A 22,148-nucleotide genomic window follows, 5' to 3' on the forward strand; every position below is an offset into this window, starting at 1 on the left:
TGTCTAAGTGTGCAGAAAAATAGTGAATGGTTCGCAGAATGAACATTATTAAATATGATGCTTATTCTCCCTAAACCATCATATTCCAGTTTTCTAAATATTAATATTCCATCAACAGAACCTGTAGTATCTAAGTAAGAAAGAATATTTATAACTTTTTAAGACGAAACAGAAATTAGGAAATTCACCGATCAATAAAATATTACTTTCTCTGTGTAAGAATAAATATATTATGAAAATATAATTAAAATTTAAATAAATACATAAAAAATACTATATTTTGTGAAATTTATCTTGCACTTCATTTACTTATCATATATTGGTATCAATGCAATATCGTTTCAATTTTCTAGTGAATAACATTTCAGCGAATTTTTTGCTCAGAGACTGCTGCCCTGCTTCCTAAAGCAGTTTGAAACAAGTTCCATGTTTGGTCTCTAGAGTAGAAGTTTCAAATCATGTATTAAATGAATAAAAACACAAAAATATACTGAAGTAATAAAAATCCTTAGCGTACCTGTAGTACCAATAGGTTGACAACCATTCATAGGTGAGAGTCACATAAAAAATTACTGCTTTTCTTGTCTATTTCTTTATATATTATTATCATTAACAGAATTCATCTTAATTACCAACAGTATTTATTGAACTAGTATTACTTTATATTATACACATACAGTGACAATGAGTTATGTTTAACTGTTATGTATAATTAAATTGTTATCACAAAGAATGCACAGTAGTTTTAAAAAATTAATTTTACTGTACATACGAGTCACATGATACTAATGAAAATACAAGGTGCCTTTGCAATTAATAAAAAAGTCATTTGAATATACAGAAAATGTAATGAAACAAATTTTGCACATATTAAAACAGCTATACATGTGATTGTATGTATAAAAAAAATTAAATTACAACTCAGCAATAAGGTCTCTTACTGAGAGACTGCAAACAACACTTCTCTTTCATTAATTTTTTTATTTTTTTTGAAAGCATAGGATAGATATCATGGAGATAGGATGAGTTGTAAAACAACAGTTATCCATATGAGCAATGCTTTTCAAATTTATACCAAAAGTTAATTTAATTATGGATATTTAATAACACTAATTTTACAATCACTGATACATCAGATTGAAATAATAATTACTGAGGTAGTTGTGAACTCATACTGCTCCAATTTTTTAATTTAAAAAAAATCAACAAAAGCAACTTAGTTGAACTGCACAACTTCTTTTATTTTTGAAAAGATGAATTTTTAAGCCCATTGCTAGCCAGTAACAGAATAACAATCATACTTTAAAGGAACAATTCATACTTCAAGTCACTTGCTTTCCCAGAATAAATTTAACTTCCTACAGGACTTGATTTACAACTCATCATCAATAACAAAAGTGGTTGTAGTTATTGTGCAAATTATTAACAAATTTAGTAACAACAGACTAAAATATCTACAGCCCATATTTAAATTATATTATAAATTAAAACATCTGTGCATACATTTTATTCAGTGCATATTTGAAAGTTAAAAGAATCTGAAAATATTATAAACAAAACAATTTTTTTTTTTTTGTTAGTGAATATCAATAATGTTCAAAAATTATGACAAAATTTTTAGGATTTTAAAGTAGGACATTTTTAATCATAACAACAATCAGATTTTTAGCTATCTTTATTTTTTTTATATCACCAATGGAAGAAAACATTATAACAACATGGACTTTCTTATAATTGTTTCCTTACAAAGTTGAAACGCATCCAAGAAAATTATAATTTATAAAGTATACTTTTAGGGAAAAATATATTATCACAAGGATGTGGCATGAATATTCCATGAAGTAGATAAGTCACTTCAAAACTTCTGCAGTAGCACATCAAATGTAGAGATTTCTAATGAAAGCATTTTATTCCATTTTGCTCCTTTCAAATTTTGCTGTCATTATTTCCTATTAATATATACAAAACATTTTTAACAAATAATATCATGATACATATCAAACATTAAGAAGAAAAAAAAGATACCTGAAAATGTGCACAATCCTTGCACAGGATCAATGATGCAATATATACCTCTAAATAATAACATGACAAAGTTATATGCAGGGCATATAATGTATGATGAAATGATGAAAGTATTTTTTTTTGCAACCTTCTAAACAGAACGAGTAAGAATGCAGAATGCAAACTAACCTTATATAGAAATGTTTAGGTCAGAAACATATATTATATATTATTTAAGCATCACCATTTTATTAGCTATCATTAAATCAAATGAAAAATATTCAAAACAGTCCCCCACCCCTCCCAAAAACAGGTATTATAATAATAATACAAAACTGATAAGAGAAATCTATCGTTCTGGAATACTGCTGTCTTGTACAATGAGAGCTGGAAGATGGTTCCAGCAACTGAAAACCTTTGCTGAGAGAGAGAGCTTAAACTAATTGCAAGACGGTTGAAAGTTTTTGCATTTGGTTATACTATAAATTAACGATGCCAAGAAATTATATTCTTTGTTACATCCTTTATCCCACTGTAAGCAAACAAACTGTGCACATGAAGTAATTTCACGACTGGGCTACTTGTATATAGATGCTAATGACTTCACATCGATTCCCTTAGTATCTCATAATTAAAGCAGATTATCAGAGAGATAATGCAGGAATTACAGAAAGTCGAGAGGCATTTGAATGAACATAGGAAGGAAAAGAAAATTAAGCAGCAAAATAAGAAACAACAAAGCACAGAATCAGGTAGGTCAGTAAGTAACGAAAATCAGGTAAGTAACATTGTTTGTAAAAAGAAGGATGTTATTTAGTATCATGACTATGATAAAACATATGGTTGATGTGGATTATAACTTTGAGTTTCCCTGGTATAAAAATTAATAATATAATACAAGCAATTCAAAAACAGAAAAGAAAAGTAAATGACACTGTAATTATAGTAGGTACTAGGTAATAATGACTTAACTAGAAATAAGTTCAGTATGAGAGAGACAATGAAAGGGTTGTTTGAAGAGGCAGGAGTGAAGAGTGAGAAAGTGAAAAGAGTAAGTATATTACCTTGATAAGATAAAAATGAATTAAGAAGAAGGGCTATTATGGTAAATGATTAAATGTGTAGGTAGAAGGAATGGATGAGAGTTTTTTGATATGTGGAGTGAGTTTGATGGAAGTCGCAGTGCTGACTGTTAATGTCGTTTCATGGGTAGTATACATGCTTATTCATGTTTACAATTTATAAAGAGCTGGAATGCCAATTAGATTTGTATAAGAGAGATGGCCTATACCTGAATGTGTTTGGTATCAGGAGTCTAGAAAAAACTAATAACTGGTAGGAGACCTAACACAGAGAGTCAGGGTAACTAAATTATATTATGGGAAGAATGGTGAGCATATGAGTGTAAGAGCGACAATGTTATTTAATTATGCTAAAGACAGGAATGGGCATTATCATGAAAATTATTATTAGGAAAGAATGATTTATTTTGACTTTGTGTTCATCGAATTCGAACCCATCAAATGCGTGCAAAGATGTCTACACATGCAGACCGTAGACAAGAGTATACAAAAGAATATAAAGGTAGATTATTAAGTCTATACATGAATGCCAGGAATATCAGAAACAAAGGGGTAGAGTTTGTTGCCTTGGTCAATATGTTGAGACCTCAGACTGTAGGCATTAGGCATGCTAGGAGAGGAGGGTGGCTTGCTGCTAATGATATCAGATGACTTGAATCCAGTTAGTGTTGAGACCTATAATTGTAGCACTAGTAAACAGTATTTCATGTGGCAGCGAATTTGAAGCCATCTGGTGTGAGATAGAGGTTAACAGTATCAATTACATAGTGGAGTGTTTTCTAGTTTCTAGAAAAGAAACTAGAGAGTTTGGAGAGTTTCTAGTGATGAAGAAATGCATCACCAAATAGAGACAATGGATGCAAAAGAGTAATCATAATGGGAGACTTTAATTATCCAAACATTGCTTGGGTAGCAGTAAAATTTCATCAGAAGAATGAAACTGAATTTATTGAGCTGTTGCGAGACAACTTTCTCAAGCAGAATGTGACAAAAGAAACTCAAGGTCAAAGAGTGTGAGATTTGATTATAGTGTCAGAGGGTGTTTCAGTTAAAGATGTAACTATTCTGCCTCTGGTCGGCGACAGAGATCATGCGGTACTCACTTGAGAAGTGACAAGTTTATGAATGTTCCATTCAGAAAAAGTTACATGCTGAACTACAAAGCAGGAAATTATGACCAATTGAGGAGTATATTGAGTTCAGCAGAATGGTATCGGTTGCTGGATGGGAAGAATATTGAAAATGAATGGGAAGTATTTAAAAAATACTTAAATGATGCAATATCAGAATGTAATCCGAGAGTTCAAAGAAAAAATAAGGTAGGGGCCAAATGGATGTGTAATCTTATTAAGCAAGAGATTCATAAGAAACAGATGGTGTGGAAGGAATACCGTATGCATAAGAATGATGTCCGTTATAAAAATTATAAGCAGTAGGCTAGAATAGTCGCAACTGTTGTATGGAAAGCTTAAGTCTGAGTATGACAAGAAACTGGCTCTGCAAGCTAAAGACAACCCACAAGAATTCTATTGATATGCTGCAAATAAAAGAAAGAATAAATATGAAACAATAACTCTTCTGAATGCAGATGGTGTGAGAGTGACAGATGCAAAAGTGGTTGTTCAATTAACAAATGCTCATTTTGATAAAAGCTATCAACCTGGTGTATGCAACACTGAGTTCAATACTACCTCCTCACTGAAAACTCAGTTGTATGAAGAGAAGGTATTAGAGCTGTTGTAAAACTGAATAACAATTCCATAATATGGACTGATAGGATATCAGCAAGTGTGATAATAGTGTTCAGCTGAACTGGCTATTCCTTTGACCAGGCTGTTTAATATGAGTCTCAGAACAGGGCCGCAGGAATGGAAAGAATGTATGGTAAATGGGATATCCCACTGCATAAGGGTGGTGCAAAGACCGATGTATCCAACTATCGACCAACAGTATCTCAAGAGTTGTGGTGAAGATTTTGGAAAAATTCTTTAGGGCTTGCATTCAGGAATGGCATGACAGTGAATCTTTATTATGCAATGAACAACATGGGTTTACTAAGGGAATGTCGTGTTTTAGCATCTTGCTCAAATTACATTCTATAATAATATTAACACTGAACTAGACAAGGGGAATAGATACACCCATGATATTTTGGATTTTACTAAGGCTTTTGACAGAATACAGCATGGAAGACTTGTATATATTGGACAATATGGGTTTGGATTATAAAATATTAGCGTGGATAAGAGGATGGCTGACTGACAGATATCAAAATGTGGGGATGTGAGTCTGCAAGATTTAAGGTAACTAGTGGTGTACCACAAAGATCAGTCCTTGGTCCACTGTTATTAAATCTGTACATTAATGATATTGGGAAGGATTTGAAATGTGATATACATCTATTTGCTGATGATATGCAGTACTTGCAGAATGATGTGAATAGGCTGGAATTGTGGGCATGGTAAAATAGATATCAGTAAATGCCAAGTCATGCACTTTGGTGTGATTAGATATCCAAAGTCATATTATATATTGGTGGGATTATGCTAGAAGAAACTGATCAGGCTAGGTATCTTGGCATGTTAGTAGACAGCAAGTTGGAGTTCACAGGCCATGAAGCAAAGACAGAAATTACAACTTAAAAGATAATTAATGCTGAAACAAAATTTCACATGTAAAGATAAGGATGTCATTTTGCCTCTTTAGATGGCCTTGATAAGACCTCATTGTGTGCAGCTCTGATCTGGTTTCTGTTGGGATTCTGATGCAGTGGAGAGAGTGCAAAGAAGAGTGTTAAAAATGATATCAGGAGTATAAATTAAAGATACCAAGAAATTATATACTTGATTTAATTCTTTATCTAAGTGTAAGCAAACAAGTTTGCACCTGAACTATTTTCAAGATTGGGACAACTCATATAAAGAAGCTAAGACTACATCACTTGCCTTAGTATCTCATAATGCAAATCACATCTCCTTGCAGATATGTATAATGCTGTGCATTATGGGAAGGGTCACTACCCAGACCAGTTTTGATCTTTAATGAGGTCTCATCAGTGGGAGCTTCTTTATACGAGTTGCTAAAGTCCTGAAAATAGTTCAGGCGCAAAGTTGTTTGCTTACACCTGGATAAAGGATTAAACTAAGTACATAATTTCTTGGTATCTTTAATTTATAGTATAACCAAGTGGAAAAACTTCCAACAACTTTCTCTGATATCAGGATTGTGGAATCCTGATTAATAAGACAGACTAAGAATTTGTAGACTGCAGAAACTAGCAAACAGGAGAAAGAAGAGTGATATGATCGAGACTTACAAACTTCTGAAAGGGTCATACAGGATTTCAGTAGATGGAATTTTTCATTTTATGGAGGGTGGGGAAAGGACAAGAGGCATCCTTGGAAGCCGAGAATGAATGTCATTAAGAAGGGGATGAGGGCCAGATTATTTTCTCATAGTGCAGTGTGTTTATGAAATGGATTGTCATTGGATGTGTGTGCAAGCAGTGTGAACGTATTGAAAAATAAGTATGATAGCTGGTGTGGGCCTCCCTTGATGAGTCCCTGACTCACTAGAGGCCTCTCTTAATAATAATAATGCAATTCACATAAGTTAAAGATACCAAGAAATGTCAAGACTTATAGTATAACCAAGTGAAAAAACTTTCAACAACTAGGTCTAATCCAAAGTATTTTAGTTATTTATTTAGCGTATGGCTCACACATGAGTTACATTACATTAATCCTTAATATATATAAACATATTAATAGACATATGTACTATAATAATACATAATACAGTCATAAAAGAGACACTCAAGAATAGACTACAACTGTATGCCTAGATTGATTATCCAGTCAACTGCACTTGGTGTAGAATGGATGAAGTCCAACAGTTTTCCATTGTGTGTTCCGGATTCTGTTAAGGGTAAACCAAGTTTTTTGAGGTAGGTCAAAACACAAAGGCATCTGTGTGTTGGGTCCACTAATTCATGGAAGTTCCCTGTTGAAGTGTTACACCAGGACTCTTTCCATTTCTCCTTTATGTTAAAACTTGTCTCTGCAAGATTTTTCACTGTTAAGATTGGAGGGTGCCTTGACTTTAGCCAATTTATTTCTAGGGGTGGGATGTCTTCATGGATTGGTAGATCTTGGATTTCCATAATTTTGCTGATTCGTGTAGAAGAAAGTTGGATCTCCAGATGTGTGGAGGTGGGATGTTGCTTAGCACTGGAAGCCAGTAGGTTGGGGTTGATTTCACAGTTCCAGAAATAAGTTGTTCTGCATAGTTTTTGCAGTACAGTCATACCCCGACTCACGTGAATCCGGAGTTACACGGTTTCTTATATGTACGTATTCCCATCCTGCTTCACGACTCACCACTAGTCGTATCTTTCAGGTGCCGGCCGCATTCGCCAGTGTCGCACATGCTGTGAACAAGCACTGACGTGTTTTGCGCGGTCTTCATTTATACACTATTTTTATAGTCTATAAACCTTGTGATTGTTTAATGTTATGCGCTTGATAAAAATTTTATCACATAAAAAATAATAATGTCATCCTACAGAAGCAAGTCCAATTCTTCTACAGCTAGCAAGAAAAGAAAAACATTGACTTTGGAAACAAAACTCAACATTATTAAGGATTTCGAAGGCGGAATGAAAATTTGTGAGCTAGCAAAGAAGTTCGATCTACAGGAATCCACAGTAAGAACAATCATAAAAGAAAGGTTTACAGATTTTGGAGGACATATATTCTAACGAGGAATGAATTGTAGCCACAAGGCAAGGAATAAAAAAATCATTAGCTTGCTACGAAGAACTTGCTTTATAAATTTTGCGTGATAAGAAAAAGACATTATGCTGTCAGACGAATCTATTTGATTTTATGAAACCATTGACATCGAAATAACTTTTTTTTTTATGTACGAAAAACTACAATTATGATTATATTTCTTAAAAAATATAGATTTTTTTGAAAACCTTTGGTCCCAATTGTATGTTTGTATATATAAATCACATGCAAAATTATACCCCGAGTTATGCGAATTAGACTTACGTGCTTTTTGTTGGTCCCACCTACCGCGTAACTTTGGGGTTTTACTGTATATTGTTTTGTGTTTTAAGCTTGGATGCTGTGTTAATGGGATGTGGTTTAAAAGATAGAGTTCTATCCAAAGTGATGCCCACATATTTCGGGAATCTGTTATAGTGTAGCAGTTTGTGGTTGAAGTAGACTATCAGTTCTTTGTTGGCATGGTTATTGTTCAGGTGGAAGCATGATACTTCTGTTTTGCTAGGATTTGGGCATAATCTCCATTTGCAGAAGTATTCATCTAAAACTGCAAGGTCATTTGTTAGTATATCTTCCATTGTAGTAAAGTTGGTGTCTAGTGGCTAGAACAATGTCATCAGCATAGCAAAACTTCTTGGAGGCTGTATTAGGCAAATCTGCGAATCTTCTTTCTTCCTCTACGCATTTATCCTGCTTCCAATGCAGGGTCCGCGTGTTACATTTTGATGTGACTTTCATATTTGAAAATATGAAAATACAACCCCCAACCAGCCTGTCACCGACCCTGCTGCTGGGGGTGGGAGGATGTATTTTTTTTACTGTAGCAGTGTGTTCAAATCTGCGATGTATAAGTTAAAAAGGAAGGGAGCCAGAACTGACCCTTGTGGTAATCCATTATCCAGTGTTCTTTGTTTACTTTTGTTCTCATCCATACACACTTGGAAAAGGCAGTTGCTTAGCATGTTATCAATAGCAAAACAATAGTTTTGCTTTGTTCTACATGGGATTGCATGGAGTAACTTGCAGATTGCACCTTGCCTCCAGACTGTATCATAAGCTACAGTAAGGTCTACAAAAGCTACAGCTGCTTTCAGGTCACCACAGATATAGAGGCACTGCCTCTATATGTGTGGTGAGTGACAGAACCTGATCACAATAGCTTCGTTTATGTATGAATGCAGCCTGTTCCACCAAGACTTGTTCTATTATCTTAGGTGCAATTCCATTGAGGATGTGCCTTTCTAGGAGCTTATAACAGATTCTTAGATTCTTTCAGAAGTCTCCCAGTCTGGAGGATGTCAGAGAAGAAGCAAGCCAACCACTGTTGGGATTTTTGGCCTAACTTCAACAGGAAATCAGGATGAATTCCATCAAAACCTGGAGCCCTGCCTGGTTTCACATCCATTAGAGCAGCGTTAATATCATCAAGAGTGAAAGGTCGCGAATATAAATTGTCTGATGATCTGTTATTTTTCAAATATGTAAGTTCTCTTTTTATTTGAAGAGTGTGTTGACAAGATGTGACGCATACTGATTAGAAGAAATAGCTGATTGTTTCATAATAAGGTGTGACACCTTTTGACTACTTGTATATGAGAAATATATGACTTCTACATTACTTCAACCTTGGTATCTCTTCTTGGTCTGGCTCTCACCGATGAGCCCTCAATACAGGTCAAAACTGGTCTCGATAGTGCCCCTTCCCAAATGCACAGCATTATACATGTCTGTAAGGATATGTGCCTTGCATGATGGGATACTAAGGCAACTGATGTGAAGTCATTAGCCTCTATGAACAAGTAGCACAGTTGTGAAGTTACTTTATATGCAAACTTTGCTTTCATATATTTGGATAAAGGATGAAACCAAGAATATAACTTCTTGGCATCTTTAACTTATAGTACAACCAAGTGAAAAAACTTTTAATTATTGCATAGGATAATGGGTGATGAAGAACAGGAGGTCATCTCTGGAACCTGTAAACTGTATAAAGGTTATGTGAGTAAGGAAGTGAAAGATGGTTGGATCTTGAGTCTCCATAAGACTCAAGTACACTCCATGCCACTTTCTGATCTATACTGTCAAATGTTTTCTAAAAGTCAACAAAACAGGTATTATTATTATTATTATTATGGGCAACTCCAAGGAGTCGATAGACTCATCAAGGGAGGTCCTAACATCATGTCAAGAACAACTATTCAACATTCACACAGTATCTATCATACCTCACCTTGAACTCATTCACGGTAATAGCATCCACAACAGACTCTGGCAACTTATTCCACTCATTCACCACTCTCCAAGTAAAAAACCTAGCTCTAACACCCCTGCTAACCACAATCTTGCCCAGCTTCCATGTATGGCCCCTAGTCCTCCCACCACCAGTCCTATTCTCAAAAATTTCTTCTGGATTAATCGTATAGAAACCCTTTAGTAATTTGAATGTCTCAATCATATCACCCCTTTTCCGCCTATCAACCAATTTTTGCAACCCACAAATCTTCAACCTGTTCTCATAAGGTTCATTCCATAGACCTGCTATCATCTTGGTCACTCGTCTCTGGATCCTCTCCACCTCCTCCCCATCAAGAAGAAACCCTGGCACCCATATCTTGTCACAGTAGTCTAGATGGGGTCTTATCAAGGCTCGATACAGAGGAACAATAACTTGTTTGTCTCTGCTTGTTAAAGTATTTTTCAGAATCCAAGTGATTTGATGAGCTGATTTAGCCACTTTTGCGATGTGCCCCCTAAACTTCAACTCCCTATCCACCAACACTCCCAAATCCCTGGCCTCATCAATCTCCTGGAGTACAGTTCCACCAATGTGATATACTGCTGCTAATCTTCTCACCCCAATATGCATAACCTTACACTTTACCACATTAAATTGACATCCATTTTCCTTAGCCCAGTCCTCCAGACTATTCAAATCATCTTGCAAAATTTTGACTGTGCACTCACAATTGCTGTACCCAACTTTGCATCATCAGCAAACAAGTGAACACTTCCTCTTAGATCCTTTCCTATATCGTTAATGAACAAATTGAAAAGTAGTGGCCAAGAACAGAACCCTGTGGCACACCACTAGTTACAAGCCATCTTTTGGACTCAACTCCTGAATAAACCACTCTCTGGTATCTCTCCATCAACCACCCTCCTATCCATCTCACCAACCCTATATCCATCGCCATCTGCTCCAGTTTGCTGATTAGATCCATGTGGTATCCTGTCAAAGGCCTTGGCAAGGTTCAGTAGAATCACTATAAACCCATTACCCTTATCCAGTTCAGCCGTCACTGTGTTATAAAACGTGAGAACTGAGGCATGATCTACCCTTCACAGAACCATGTTGTCCACCATACAGTATCCCATTTTCATTTATCCAAATCCTGTATTTTCCTCTTGACTATTTTCTCCAAGACCTTGACAACGATTCCTGATTGGTCGGTAATTTATAACAGCAGTCTTGGAACCGCCTTTATGCAGTGGAACCATTTTCCCCTCTTTCCACCCCCCTCGGGACTAACCCAGACCAGAGACTCAAATTAAACAAAATGGTAAAGGGCACTGACAATTCTTTAGCTGCTTCACGTAGGACACGAGCTGGTATACCATCCAATCCCACAGATGTATTGACATTGAGGTTTTGTAATAGACTATTCACCTCCACTTCATTCACCACAATTCCTGTATAAGCTTTTGGTTCATTCATTCTTACAATGTCACCACCTGGATGATATACTCTTGCGAAGTGCTCGCTCAGTAATTCCACTATATCAACTGATTCGGTTGACTCCCTACCATCGGCATTCTTTAAAATCATTCTGCCATATGCATTTTTTCTTTTACTTGCAACATATCGAAAAAACTGTTCTTTAATGTTCTTTCATAATCTGCTTTTGCTTTTCTTACCACGCTCGCCAGGGATTTTCTTACCCTTCTGGCCTGTGCTTTATAACGTTCATCAGCCTGCCAGTCACCTTTCTCCTTAAATTCCCTCCACAGTTGTTTCTTTTTTTGCAGCTCAAGCTTAATGGTGTTATTCATCCATTTAACCCCTACTTGATTTATTATTCAGACTCTAGGTATACAGTCAGCCATTGCCTCCTGCAAACACTTCTTAACTGCCACCCATGTACTATCAACATCCAGCCCCTTGCAGTTTTACATGCCATGGCACTGAACCAATCAAACTCCTAAGCTTGTCATACTTACCAGCCCGATAATTCCACATGTACCCTGTCTTAATTGTAAATTCCACACCTTTAGCCACCTCCCAAGTCAACACCCTATGATCACGCTCACCAATTGGTGGCAACATGGTCATATTCGTTACAGCCAAATTCTCAGATGCAATTACTAGTTCAAGCACTCTCTGACCCCTCGTATTTTCCATTACATGCTGTCACAGATAGTTATCCCTTAATAACTGCATAAAATCCAATTCCTTCCTCCCATGTGTCCTCTCCTCCTTCCAATCAATGTTACCATAGTTGAAATCTCCCATAACAATTACCCTCCTTCCACTTATTTCTTCTATTTGCTTATGCATACTATCTCCAAAAAATAAACATTTTTATTTTTATATAGAGCTTTCTCCAAAATTATTCTTAACATCAGTATTTGGTGCGCAGTATTTCTGTCTCTTCAAATTTTGCTTGCTCATCATCCAGATTTTCGTCCATTAAGTTTCCTCATTCGTTCTGCTAATATCACTTTTCCAACATGAATTGTTAGAGCTATTATTCTGTAATTTTTGCAGTCCATTTTGCTTCCTTTGATCTCGTCCATTATTTTGGTGTTTTGGCTTATTCATATGCCATGTTACATAACCGGTACAATTTGTCTATTATCACCTCGCCATACGTTTCAACATCTCTCCACTGATCTCATCATTCCTAGGGCTTTTATAGTTTTTCAGATGGTTTACTGCCTTTACAACCTCTTTCCTCAGTATATCTGTTTCTCCATCTGTGCTTGGTGGTGATATTTCCCTCAATTCATTAATTAACTTCTTTTGGACATCAACATCTTCCTGTGTCTTATGTAACTCTGAGCAGTATCTTGTCCATTTCTCTGCTATGTTCTCTCTCTGTGTTCATCAAGATCTCACCACTTTCATTATTTATGGCTCTGTGCTTTGCAACGTCATTTCTTGTTGATGTTTCTGATCATCTTATATACTTCTCTTGTTCTCTATTCAAAAAAGTACAGGTGGTCATCTGGTTAAGGACAACCCGACTTATGGCGTTCCGTACTTACAAACGGGCTCCCAAGGTTCCCCCATAAGGATAATAATTAAATCATCATCAACATCAAATTCCTGCCATATACCCTCAAGACGTGTACAGGATATGATAGTAGCATATGAAAAATTTACATCATTACTAACTTCCTATCTACAATTTTCCTCCGAATCAGTCTGTTACCTGTCAAGATTCCAACATTATCAGATATCTTATATTTTTATCTTCTGAAGCACTTTTTACCATATCAATTCACCTATATCTTGGTTTTCCCTTGGGTCTTTTTACTGCCAACATGGCAGCAAACACTTGTTTTGCTAATCCTTACTCTCCCATTCTGTTTAAGTGACCATATCACCTGAGATTAGCTCTACTAACATTCCTGGATGCTGACAATGTCAAGTTCATTCCAAATATCCTCGTTTTAATATATACTGTCATATTTAATATCATACATTGATGCCGTCTGTTCATGCCCCTAATCTTTCACAGGACTCTCATATCTGCAGTCTCTAGTCTTTGGCCAAGTGTTTCACTTCTAACCCAGCTCTCAGATCCATAAGTTAAAATTGGTTTGAACACTGTCTTGTATACAGCTAATTTAGGGTTTTGACTAATTTTCCTGTAATTCCATATAAATTTATTCAGTTGATTTCCTACCATTCCAGCTTTGTTGATTCTGTGGTCTATTTCCATAATTAATTTACCATCTTCACTAAAAATCGTGCCTAAGTAGCTGTAATGTTTTACTTGTTCTATAGGTCCTCCATTTACAACGCAGTTGATATTTTCAATGCTTCTGCCTATTTTAATTGTCATTGTCTTGTTACTGCTGACATTCATACCATATCTATTACAACAGTTATTCAATTTAGTTGGGAAATCTTGCAGGCTTGTACCAGATTTACTTAGAAGTATAACATCATCTGCATAAAGCAAGGAGCCAAGATTAACATCTCCAATTTTGATATCAGGTTTAATACCACTTTCCTTCATAATGTCATCCATATAGATAATGCACATCCTTGTCTGATACCAGATTTAACATCAAACCACCTTCCTGTACTTCCTTCAATTCTAACTGCTGACTTACAACTCAAAAAAAGACTAAGTATTGCATGATATAATGCCCAATTAACACCATATAACTGTAGCGTTTTGAATAGCTTCTCTCTTGGCACCTTGTCATATGCCTTTTCCAGATCTACAAAACTTAAATACAGATCTTTGTTATATTCCCATGCTTTCTCAACTATCTGTCGTAAAGTGAAAATCATCCTAACAGCCTCTATTTGGCCTGAATCCAGCTTGTTCTTCTCCCAGTGTTTCTTCCACAATCCTTCTCAATCATTTCTCAAGTATACTTGCATAAATTTAACCAGGAAAACACCTCTGTATTTCCCCTACCGAATTATAGAGTAATTACTTCGAAAAATTGCTAAATGCAACAAGCAGTGATAGCACAGTGGTTGAAAATACTCAACAGGCATGCAGTCAAGTATGGATATATATATTCCTGACTCTACGCCTGTTGAGTGTTTTTATACCACTGTGCTATCACTGCTTGTTTAATTTAGCAATTTTTCGAAGTAATTACTCCGTAATTCAAGGATATCTTTTTCACCAGTTTTCATGTCACCTTTATCATCTCTAATTCCTTTTCTTTTCTTTCCTCTTTTTCTGAGCATCTTCATCATCCAGAATATTACCTACCTAACCTTGCTGATATTTATTTTCTATGTTCTTACCAAAGTCATCCCATGACTTTTGTTATGCTTTCTTTTTTTCCTTCAAGGCCTCTTTAACTTCCTGTGTCCACCATTCTGATTTTTCTATTCTTGCAGACAACCTCACCACATGCCTCTATGGCTGAATCAATTAATGTTTTCTTCAGGATTTCCACTGACTCTCCAAGGTTTGGTTCCTATTCTCAAACTCTTTCATTTTTTCTTGAATAATGTTTGTGTATTTTAGTGTACAGTTTACATCTGAGAGCTGCTCAACTTTTATTCACTTTAAAACTTTCTTGCATGTTCTTGTTTTCAATATGAAATTCAATTTTATCCTGTTCAAGACTAAATAGTGATCACTTTCAATTTTAAATTCTCTATACATTCTGGTGTCCTGCAGGAAGAAAACATCACTATCAACAATAACATAGTCAATAAGACTTTTCTTATTCCTTGCCTCTTCTCTCCATGTGAATTTGCACATTTTTATGTTGGAACATTCTGTTAGTAATAACCAGTCCATGTCCTGAGCAGAAATCCACAAGGTAATTGCCATAATTATTAGCTTTGCGCTTTACTCCAAATTTTCCCAAAATATTTCCATATGTTTGACAACCATTTCCTACTCTGCTATTTAGATTGACAACAAGGACCAACTTTTCCTTTTTTTTATTGTGTCAGTTGCTTTCTCTAAAGCCTCAAAAAATTCCTCCACTTCTATCTTAGTAGAACCTTCTGTGGGACCATAAGCACAAATAAGTCTAATTGTCCAATTCCCCATTCTGATATTTGTCCACATCACTCTATTTGAGACTGCCTGCCATTCAAGAAGCCTTGTATTTAGTGTTGAATACTATGCCTACTCCTTCTTTTCCTTGATTGTCATTGCCTGAATATAACGTTTTGTATTTATTGCTCAGAAATCAAACTGACTATATACTTGGACAAAGAAGATGGAGAAGTGCAATTCAGTCTGTCAAGACTTTTTCAGTTGCAGACTGTGGAACAGACCATGAGTTATTAGTGGCTACGATACAAGTGAAACTACGGAAACTGAAAACATCACAAAAGTCTATCAGATATGATCTTGGAAACATACCAGCTGAATACAATATTAGCATACAGAACAGATTCGACACACTCAATTTGTGTGAAAGAGAACCAGATGAACTATGGGAAGAGATTAAAGATATAATTAAAACAAAAATTGCCATCAAAACTGCTCAGGAAAGGAGGAAAATGAAGGCCACAGGAAATATGCAGGAAGTACGGTATTTGAATGTAGAGTTTCAATGACAAGCCAAAGAGAGAAGGAAAAATACTTTAACCAGGAATGCAAAGAAATAGAAGACCAAAACAATAAAGGAAAAACAAGAGATCTTTTCAAAAGATCAGAGAATAACAGGAAAGTTTAGTGCCAAGGTGACAATATTGAAAAGTAAACACAAAGGATATTTTACAGAAGCTGCAGACATCAAAGAAAGATGGAAAGAGTATACAGAAAGGACTCCAAAATTACTGAGAAATTTGAAGAGCAAAATTATATACAGTAACCAGTACCAGTGGAGAGTGAAGTGAGGTGGGCACTGCAACAGATATCCAGTAAGAAAGCACCAGGAGGATATGAAATACCCATTGGGCTGCTCAAAGCCCTGGGAGAAAAGGCAGTTAAAATTTTAACAGCTCTATGTCAGCAAATTTGGATCACAACTACACGGCCTACAGAATGGAAAAAATCAGTTTATATACCTTTATTGAAGAAAGGCGATGCAAGAGAGTGCGAAAATTACAGAACTATACCATTGATTTCTCATGCAAGTAAAGTCTTATTTATTTAAGATCATTCAGAAAAGACTGGAACCATTTATGAAGAGAAAAATGTCAGATGAACAGGCAGGATTTCGAAAAGGCAGAGGAACAAGAGATCAAATTGCTAATGTGAGATGGATAATAGAAAGAGCACAGGAATATCACAAGCATGTCTACCTTGGTTTCCTTGACTATAGCAAGGCTTTTGACTCTGTAGATCATGTGAAACTATGAAATGTGTTAAGAACAATGGGAGTCACAGAGCATTTCATTATCCTTCTGAGGAATCTTTATTATGAACAAGAAGCTACTGTCCGAACAGATCTTGGAGAAACTGAGTATTTCACAATAGGTAAAGGAGTGCGACAAGGATGTATTTTATCTCCATACCTGTTTAACTTGTACAGCGAATATATTTTGAGAATGGCAGGGCTGGAGGAGTCTTCAGTTAGAATTAAAATTGGTGGAAAAAATATTAATAATTTGAGGCATGCAGATGATACCACCTTGGTAGCAGAATGCAAAGAAGATTTGAAGGAACTTATTATGAAAGTTAAAGAAGAGAGTGCTAAATATGGTCTTAAACTTAACCTCAAAAAGACAAAAGTTATGGCAACATGTGAACTTGATGATTTTGAAGTAGATGGGGAGAAAATGAAAGCAGTTAAATTTTGTGTTTCTAAGATCTCGAATTGATAAAGATGGTTATTGTACCGAAGAAGTTAGAAGAAGATTATTACTCGGAAAAAAAAGCAATGACATTAAGCAAGATCTTTAAAGATAAAGATATTAGCCTCACAACAAAAATCAGAATCGTGAAAGCAATGGTATTCCCTGTGGTGCTGTAGGGATGTGAAAGTTGAACCCTGAGAAAAAGTAAAAGAAGAAAGAGAGATGCATTTGAATTATGGGTTTGGAGATGCTTACTAATAATACCATGGACTGCAAAGCAAACCAATAAATCAGTGATAGACAGAATAAAGCCAGATTGCTCCCTTGAAGCTATACTCATCAAGCAAAAATTGTCATACTTCGGCCATATTATGCGAGCAAATGACAGTCAGGAGAAGATGATGATACTTGCTAAAGTTGATTTAAGCAGGAGCAGAGGAAGACCAAGAATTAGATGGGTGGATAGAGTTAAAGAAGCAACTGGAGTTCACTTGGAGGTTCTGAAAGACATGGTCAGGGACAGATCGAAATGGAGAGTGTATGTTCATGGAGTCGCCAGGAGTCGGAAACGACTCGATGGATTATAACACATTTATTGCTCAGAAAGATCTCACCAGTTTTTGTCTTTTTTTTTCCAGTCACTCCTATTATGTTGATCTGGTACTTATCCAATTCCTCAGCTAGCTCCAATTCTTTACCATTCAGGCTTCTTATGTTGATAATACTGATCTTGAACTCTACTGATGTTGAGTTGGGGTGCGTTTTAGGATTTGTCCCAGTAGCTGACTTTTCACTGTTTTTCCCTGGTGAAAACAATGGGGCCTTGTTTAACCATCATTTTTATATTTTGGTTTAAGCCAATAAGAATACAATTTGGTTGGCTAAATCCCAAATTGCCACCCCATCCTCGTTTGTTCGGTATCCAGGTAGATATCTAACAGGGTGCATCACGAGAAGGTGAGGAGTGGACATTAGGTCAAAAGCCCTGGTCGGTTCTCTGCATTCCTTTAAAGGCTATGTAGAGGTCTCAGTTATACAACTTTGACCCTTAAGCACCCTGATTTAATTAAATAATTAAATTAATAATTGGGGAACTAGTTTCTTTCTTGCATGTAAACAAACTCGCACTTCGCCGCATTATTAAAGCAGCTCTTCCTATTTTTTGGAAGTCAAATTTAAGGGCCTGGGTCACACTTTCCATGTTTGAAGGTTGGATCCTGAACTGTTTTATTCCTGCTTTGAAACATTATTGTTTGTAAAAGAAAATTCCCTTTAAAATTTTACTTGTGCTGAACAATGCTCCTAGATCCAACATCTTTAGATGACCTTCACTTTAATGGAAAGGTCATATTTTTACCACCTAACTCTACTTCGTTACTACAGCCAATGGACCAGGGAGTCATTTCTGCATTTAAGGCTTATTACTTATGGTGTACATTCCCACAAGCATTCAGGGCTGCAGAAGATGATGTGATGACCTTGAGAGAGTTCTGAAAGAATTGTAACATTCGTGATGCCATTAAAAACACTGCTGATTCTTGGGAGGAAGTGAAGCAATCAACAATTAAAAGGGTGCGGAACAAACTGTGCCCTCAATTCTGTGATGATTTTTGTGGCTTCACAGAAGACATCACCAAAGGTAGAAAAGCTGTGATGGATAGTGGCAATGCACTGCAATTGAACATCAATGAAAATGACATCACTGACTTACTAAAGTCCCATTCAAAAGAATTAACCAATGAAGACCTTATATATAGAGAAGTAGCTGATAGAAACACAAGAACACGAAGAACCAGAGCCAAGAAAGTTTACGACAAAAGAATTAACTGAAGCCTTTCGTCTCACTGAAGCAGGATTTGCTAAGTTTGATCCTAAGCAAGATCATAACACTCAGCGGTTTACCGTGCAGTCAGCGAGAACATCAGCTGCTACGAGGCTATTTATGATGAAAAAAAGAAAAAGGCCGTGCAAACAACCCTAGATACCCTTTTCAAGAAACCGACTTAAGTGGAAAGCTCCCCTCCTCCAGAAACAGAATCAAATCCTGATTCTCCAGCACCAGGTCCATCCTCTCTAGCACTATCTCCATCATCATCTTCCGATTTATTATTATTATTATTATTATTACAGTATTACACTGTATTATTATTGCTACATATGAGCCATTATAGCATTGGTATTATTATTATTACTACTGCATATGTGTTGTTCATGTAACCACTCGGCCAGCCGGCCTGGCTGGCTGAGTGGTTAGCATATCTGCTTCCCAGCCAACAAGCTGTGGGTTCGAATCCCACGTAGGCATGAATGTTTGTTATGTTCTCTCCCAATATGGACGGGGTCACCATGGGAGCAGTAGACCCAAAACCTCCCACAATGGGAGAGGCCTTCACTCAGTAGTGGGTAGAAAAAATAGGCTAAAATTTATTTATTTATTTTTTTTTTTATATGCGCTGTTCATCAGGGATCCGAGATGCATACAAATTCGACTTAAAGATGTTCTCAGGAATGTATCTCGTTCATAACCCAGGGACTGCCTGTATTTATTGATATACTTGTACTGTTTCTTTAGCAATTTTGATTAGTCTCTCCTGACTGCCTTCTTGGGGTGCTTAAAGGTCAAAGCTGTATAACTGAGAGGAGACCTCCACATCACCTTTAAAGGAATGCGGAGAACTGACCAGGGCTTTTGACCTAATGTCCAATCCTCACCTTCTAGTGATGCACCCTGTTAGGTAGCTACCTGGATACTGAACAAATGAGGATGGACTGGCAATTTGGTATTTAGCTGACCAAATTGTATTCTTATTGGCTTAAACCAAAATATAAAAATGATGGTACAACATGACAGAATTTCATGTAGGCTGGGGGCGTCGTCCGATTAAACAAGGCCTGCCCCCCCAAGTGGTATTAAACCTGATATCAAAATTGGAGATGTTAATCTCAGCTCTTTGCTTTATGCAGATGATGTTATACAGGGTGGCCATAAATTAACTTTCCGTTATGGGAGGTATCTGCAGCTAAAACTAATACAAGGAATGAGACCACATTTTATATTGAGACTTTCGAAGGCACGGGGAGATGAATTTGGTGGGAAAAAAAAAAGAAAAAAAAGATTTAGTACCAAAAGTCATCGATAGGGGAAATTTTGGTGCTGGTAGAGCCAAAAGCAGTCAAATATTTGTGGTAAATGCAGGTAAAAAGGATTATACAAATTTTACTGGGCATAAGTGACAGCAGCACCACCAGTTCCACTTAAAAAGGGATAGGGAATGTTCAGGCAGTTATTCGAATGACAAATTGTGCTCAATATGCATCCTACCTTGCCTCAGCGTGCTTTACTTGTTAAGTTGTTTTACCTTAAACAGTGCAGTAACGGTCCTATGTCAGCTGTAGCACTGAGAGATATGATCAAGAAGTTTGCAATTTGTTGTATACAAGAAAGGTCAGCACATTGAAAATCGTGTATGTGGTCCAGAGGACCCTGATTCTGATGAATAAAACATTATCTCCTGTGAGTTCAATCACTACATTAATTTTTGTGTCTCTCGCAAGTTGTTGTTTAAGTTTAATTATTATTATTATCATTGTAACGTGCCACATATCCAGCTGGAATGAGAGATGCAGCTTTCGCTTACACTGTCTAAATGTTATTATTCCATTTTATTTGCCTTTAATATAATTATTCGCTTGTTTTCAGTTCCACCAGCGCCAAAATTTCTCCTATTGGCGGCTTTTGGTACTAAATCTTTTTTTCACGGAAATCATCTCCCCCCCATGCCTTCAAACGTCTCAATATAAAATTTGGTCTCATTCCGTTTATTGGTTTTAGCTACAAATGCCTCCAAAGAGGGAAAGTTATTTTAATAAATAACTTTCCCTGTACTTTTTAATAAATTTGGTACAAGTCTGGAAGATTCAAGCCTGACTAAATTGAACAACTGTTGTAATAGATTAGGTATGAAGGTCAGCAATAACAAGTCAAAGACAATGAAAATAGGCAGAAACATTGAAAATATCATCTCCATTCAAAATGCAGTTGATATTTTCAATGTTTCTGCCTATTTTCATTGTCTTTGACTTGTTATTGCTGACCTTCAAGGTCAGCAAGTAAAACATTTCAGCTACTTAGGCACGATTTTTAGTAAAGATGGTAAATTAAATATGGAAATAGAACAGAATCAACAAAGCTGGAATGGGAGGAAGGCAATAAATTTAATTTACCATCTTTACTAAAAATCGTCGGAATAAGAGGGAATTTAGTCAAAACACTAATGTAGCTGTACAAGACGGTGTTCAAACCAATTTTAACTTATGGATCTGAGAACTGGGTTAGAAATAACACTTGACCAAAGACTAGAAACCACAGATATGAGAGTCCTGAGAAAGATTAGAGGGGTGAACAGATGGGCAATGTCATATTAAAAATGAGGATATTAGGAAAGAACTTAATATTGCTAGCATCCACGAATATGTTAGCAGAGCTAATCTCAGATGGTATGGTCACTTAAACAGAATGGGAGAGGAAAGAATAGTAAAATAAGTGTTCTTTGCCAGGCTGGCAGGAAAAAGACCCAGAGGAAGACCAAGAATAGGTGGATTGATAGAGTATAAAGTGCCTTAGAAGATAGAAATATAAGATATGATAATATTGAAGTCTTGACAGGTAACAGATTGATTTGGAGAAAAATTGTAGATAGGAAGTCAGTAAAGGTGTAATTTTTTCATGCAGTACTATCATATCCTGTATGCCCCTTGAGGGTACATGTCAGGAATTTGATGATGATGATGATGAACTGCCTTCTTCCC

The 22,148-nt window shown here is 36.2% G+C and overlaps 1 protein-coding gene across 2 annotated transcripts in view; it reads right to left on the minus strand.

Moving 5' to 3' along the window:
* Positions 1 to 730: 730 nt before the first annotated feature.
* Positions 731 to 22,148, minus strand: part of LOC150105074 (Golgi-pH regulating cation channel) — a 450,265-nt gene continuing 428,847 nt past the window's right edge. The window contains exon 23 of one of the 2 annotated variants that reach the window (XM_090395474.1): positions 731 to 1,949. In XM_090395474.1, the coding sequence (XP_090251600.1) occupies positions 1,908 to 1,949 (42 nt within the window). In that variant the 3' untranslated portion in view covers positions 731 to 1,907. The remainder of the gene's footprint in view (positions 1,950 to 22,148) is intronic. The other variant, XM_090395473.1, reaches the window with a different exon arrangement.

This window comes from Typopeltis vanoorti, chromosome 7, assembly GCF_054136105.1.
Source record: "Typopeltis vanoorti isolate ZY-2024b chromosome 7, IOZ_Tvanoo_1.0, whole genome shotgun sequence".
Taxonomy (NCBI): domain Eukaryota; kingdom Metazoa; phylum Arthropoda; class Arachnida; order Uropygi; family Thelyphonidae; genus Typopeltis; species Typopeltis vanoorti.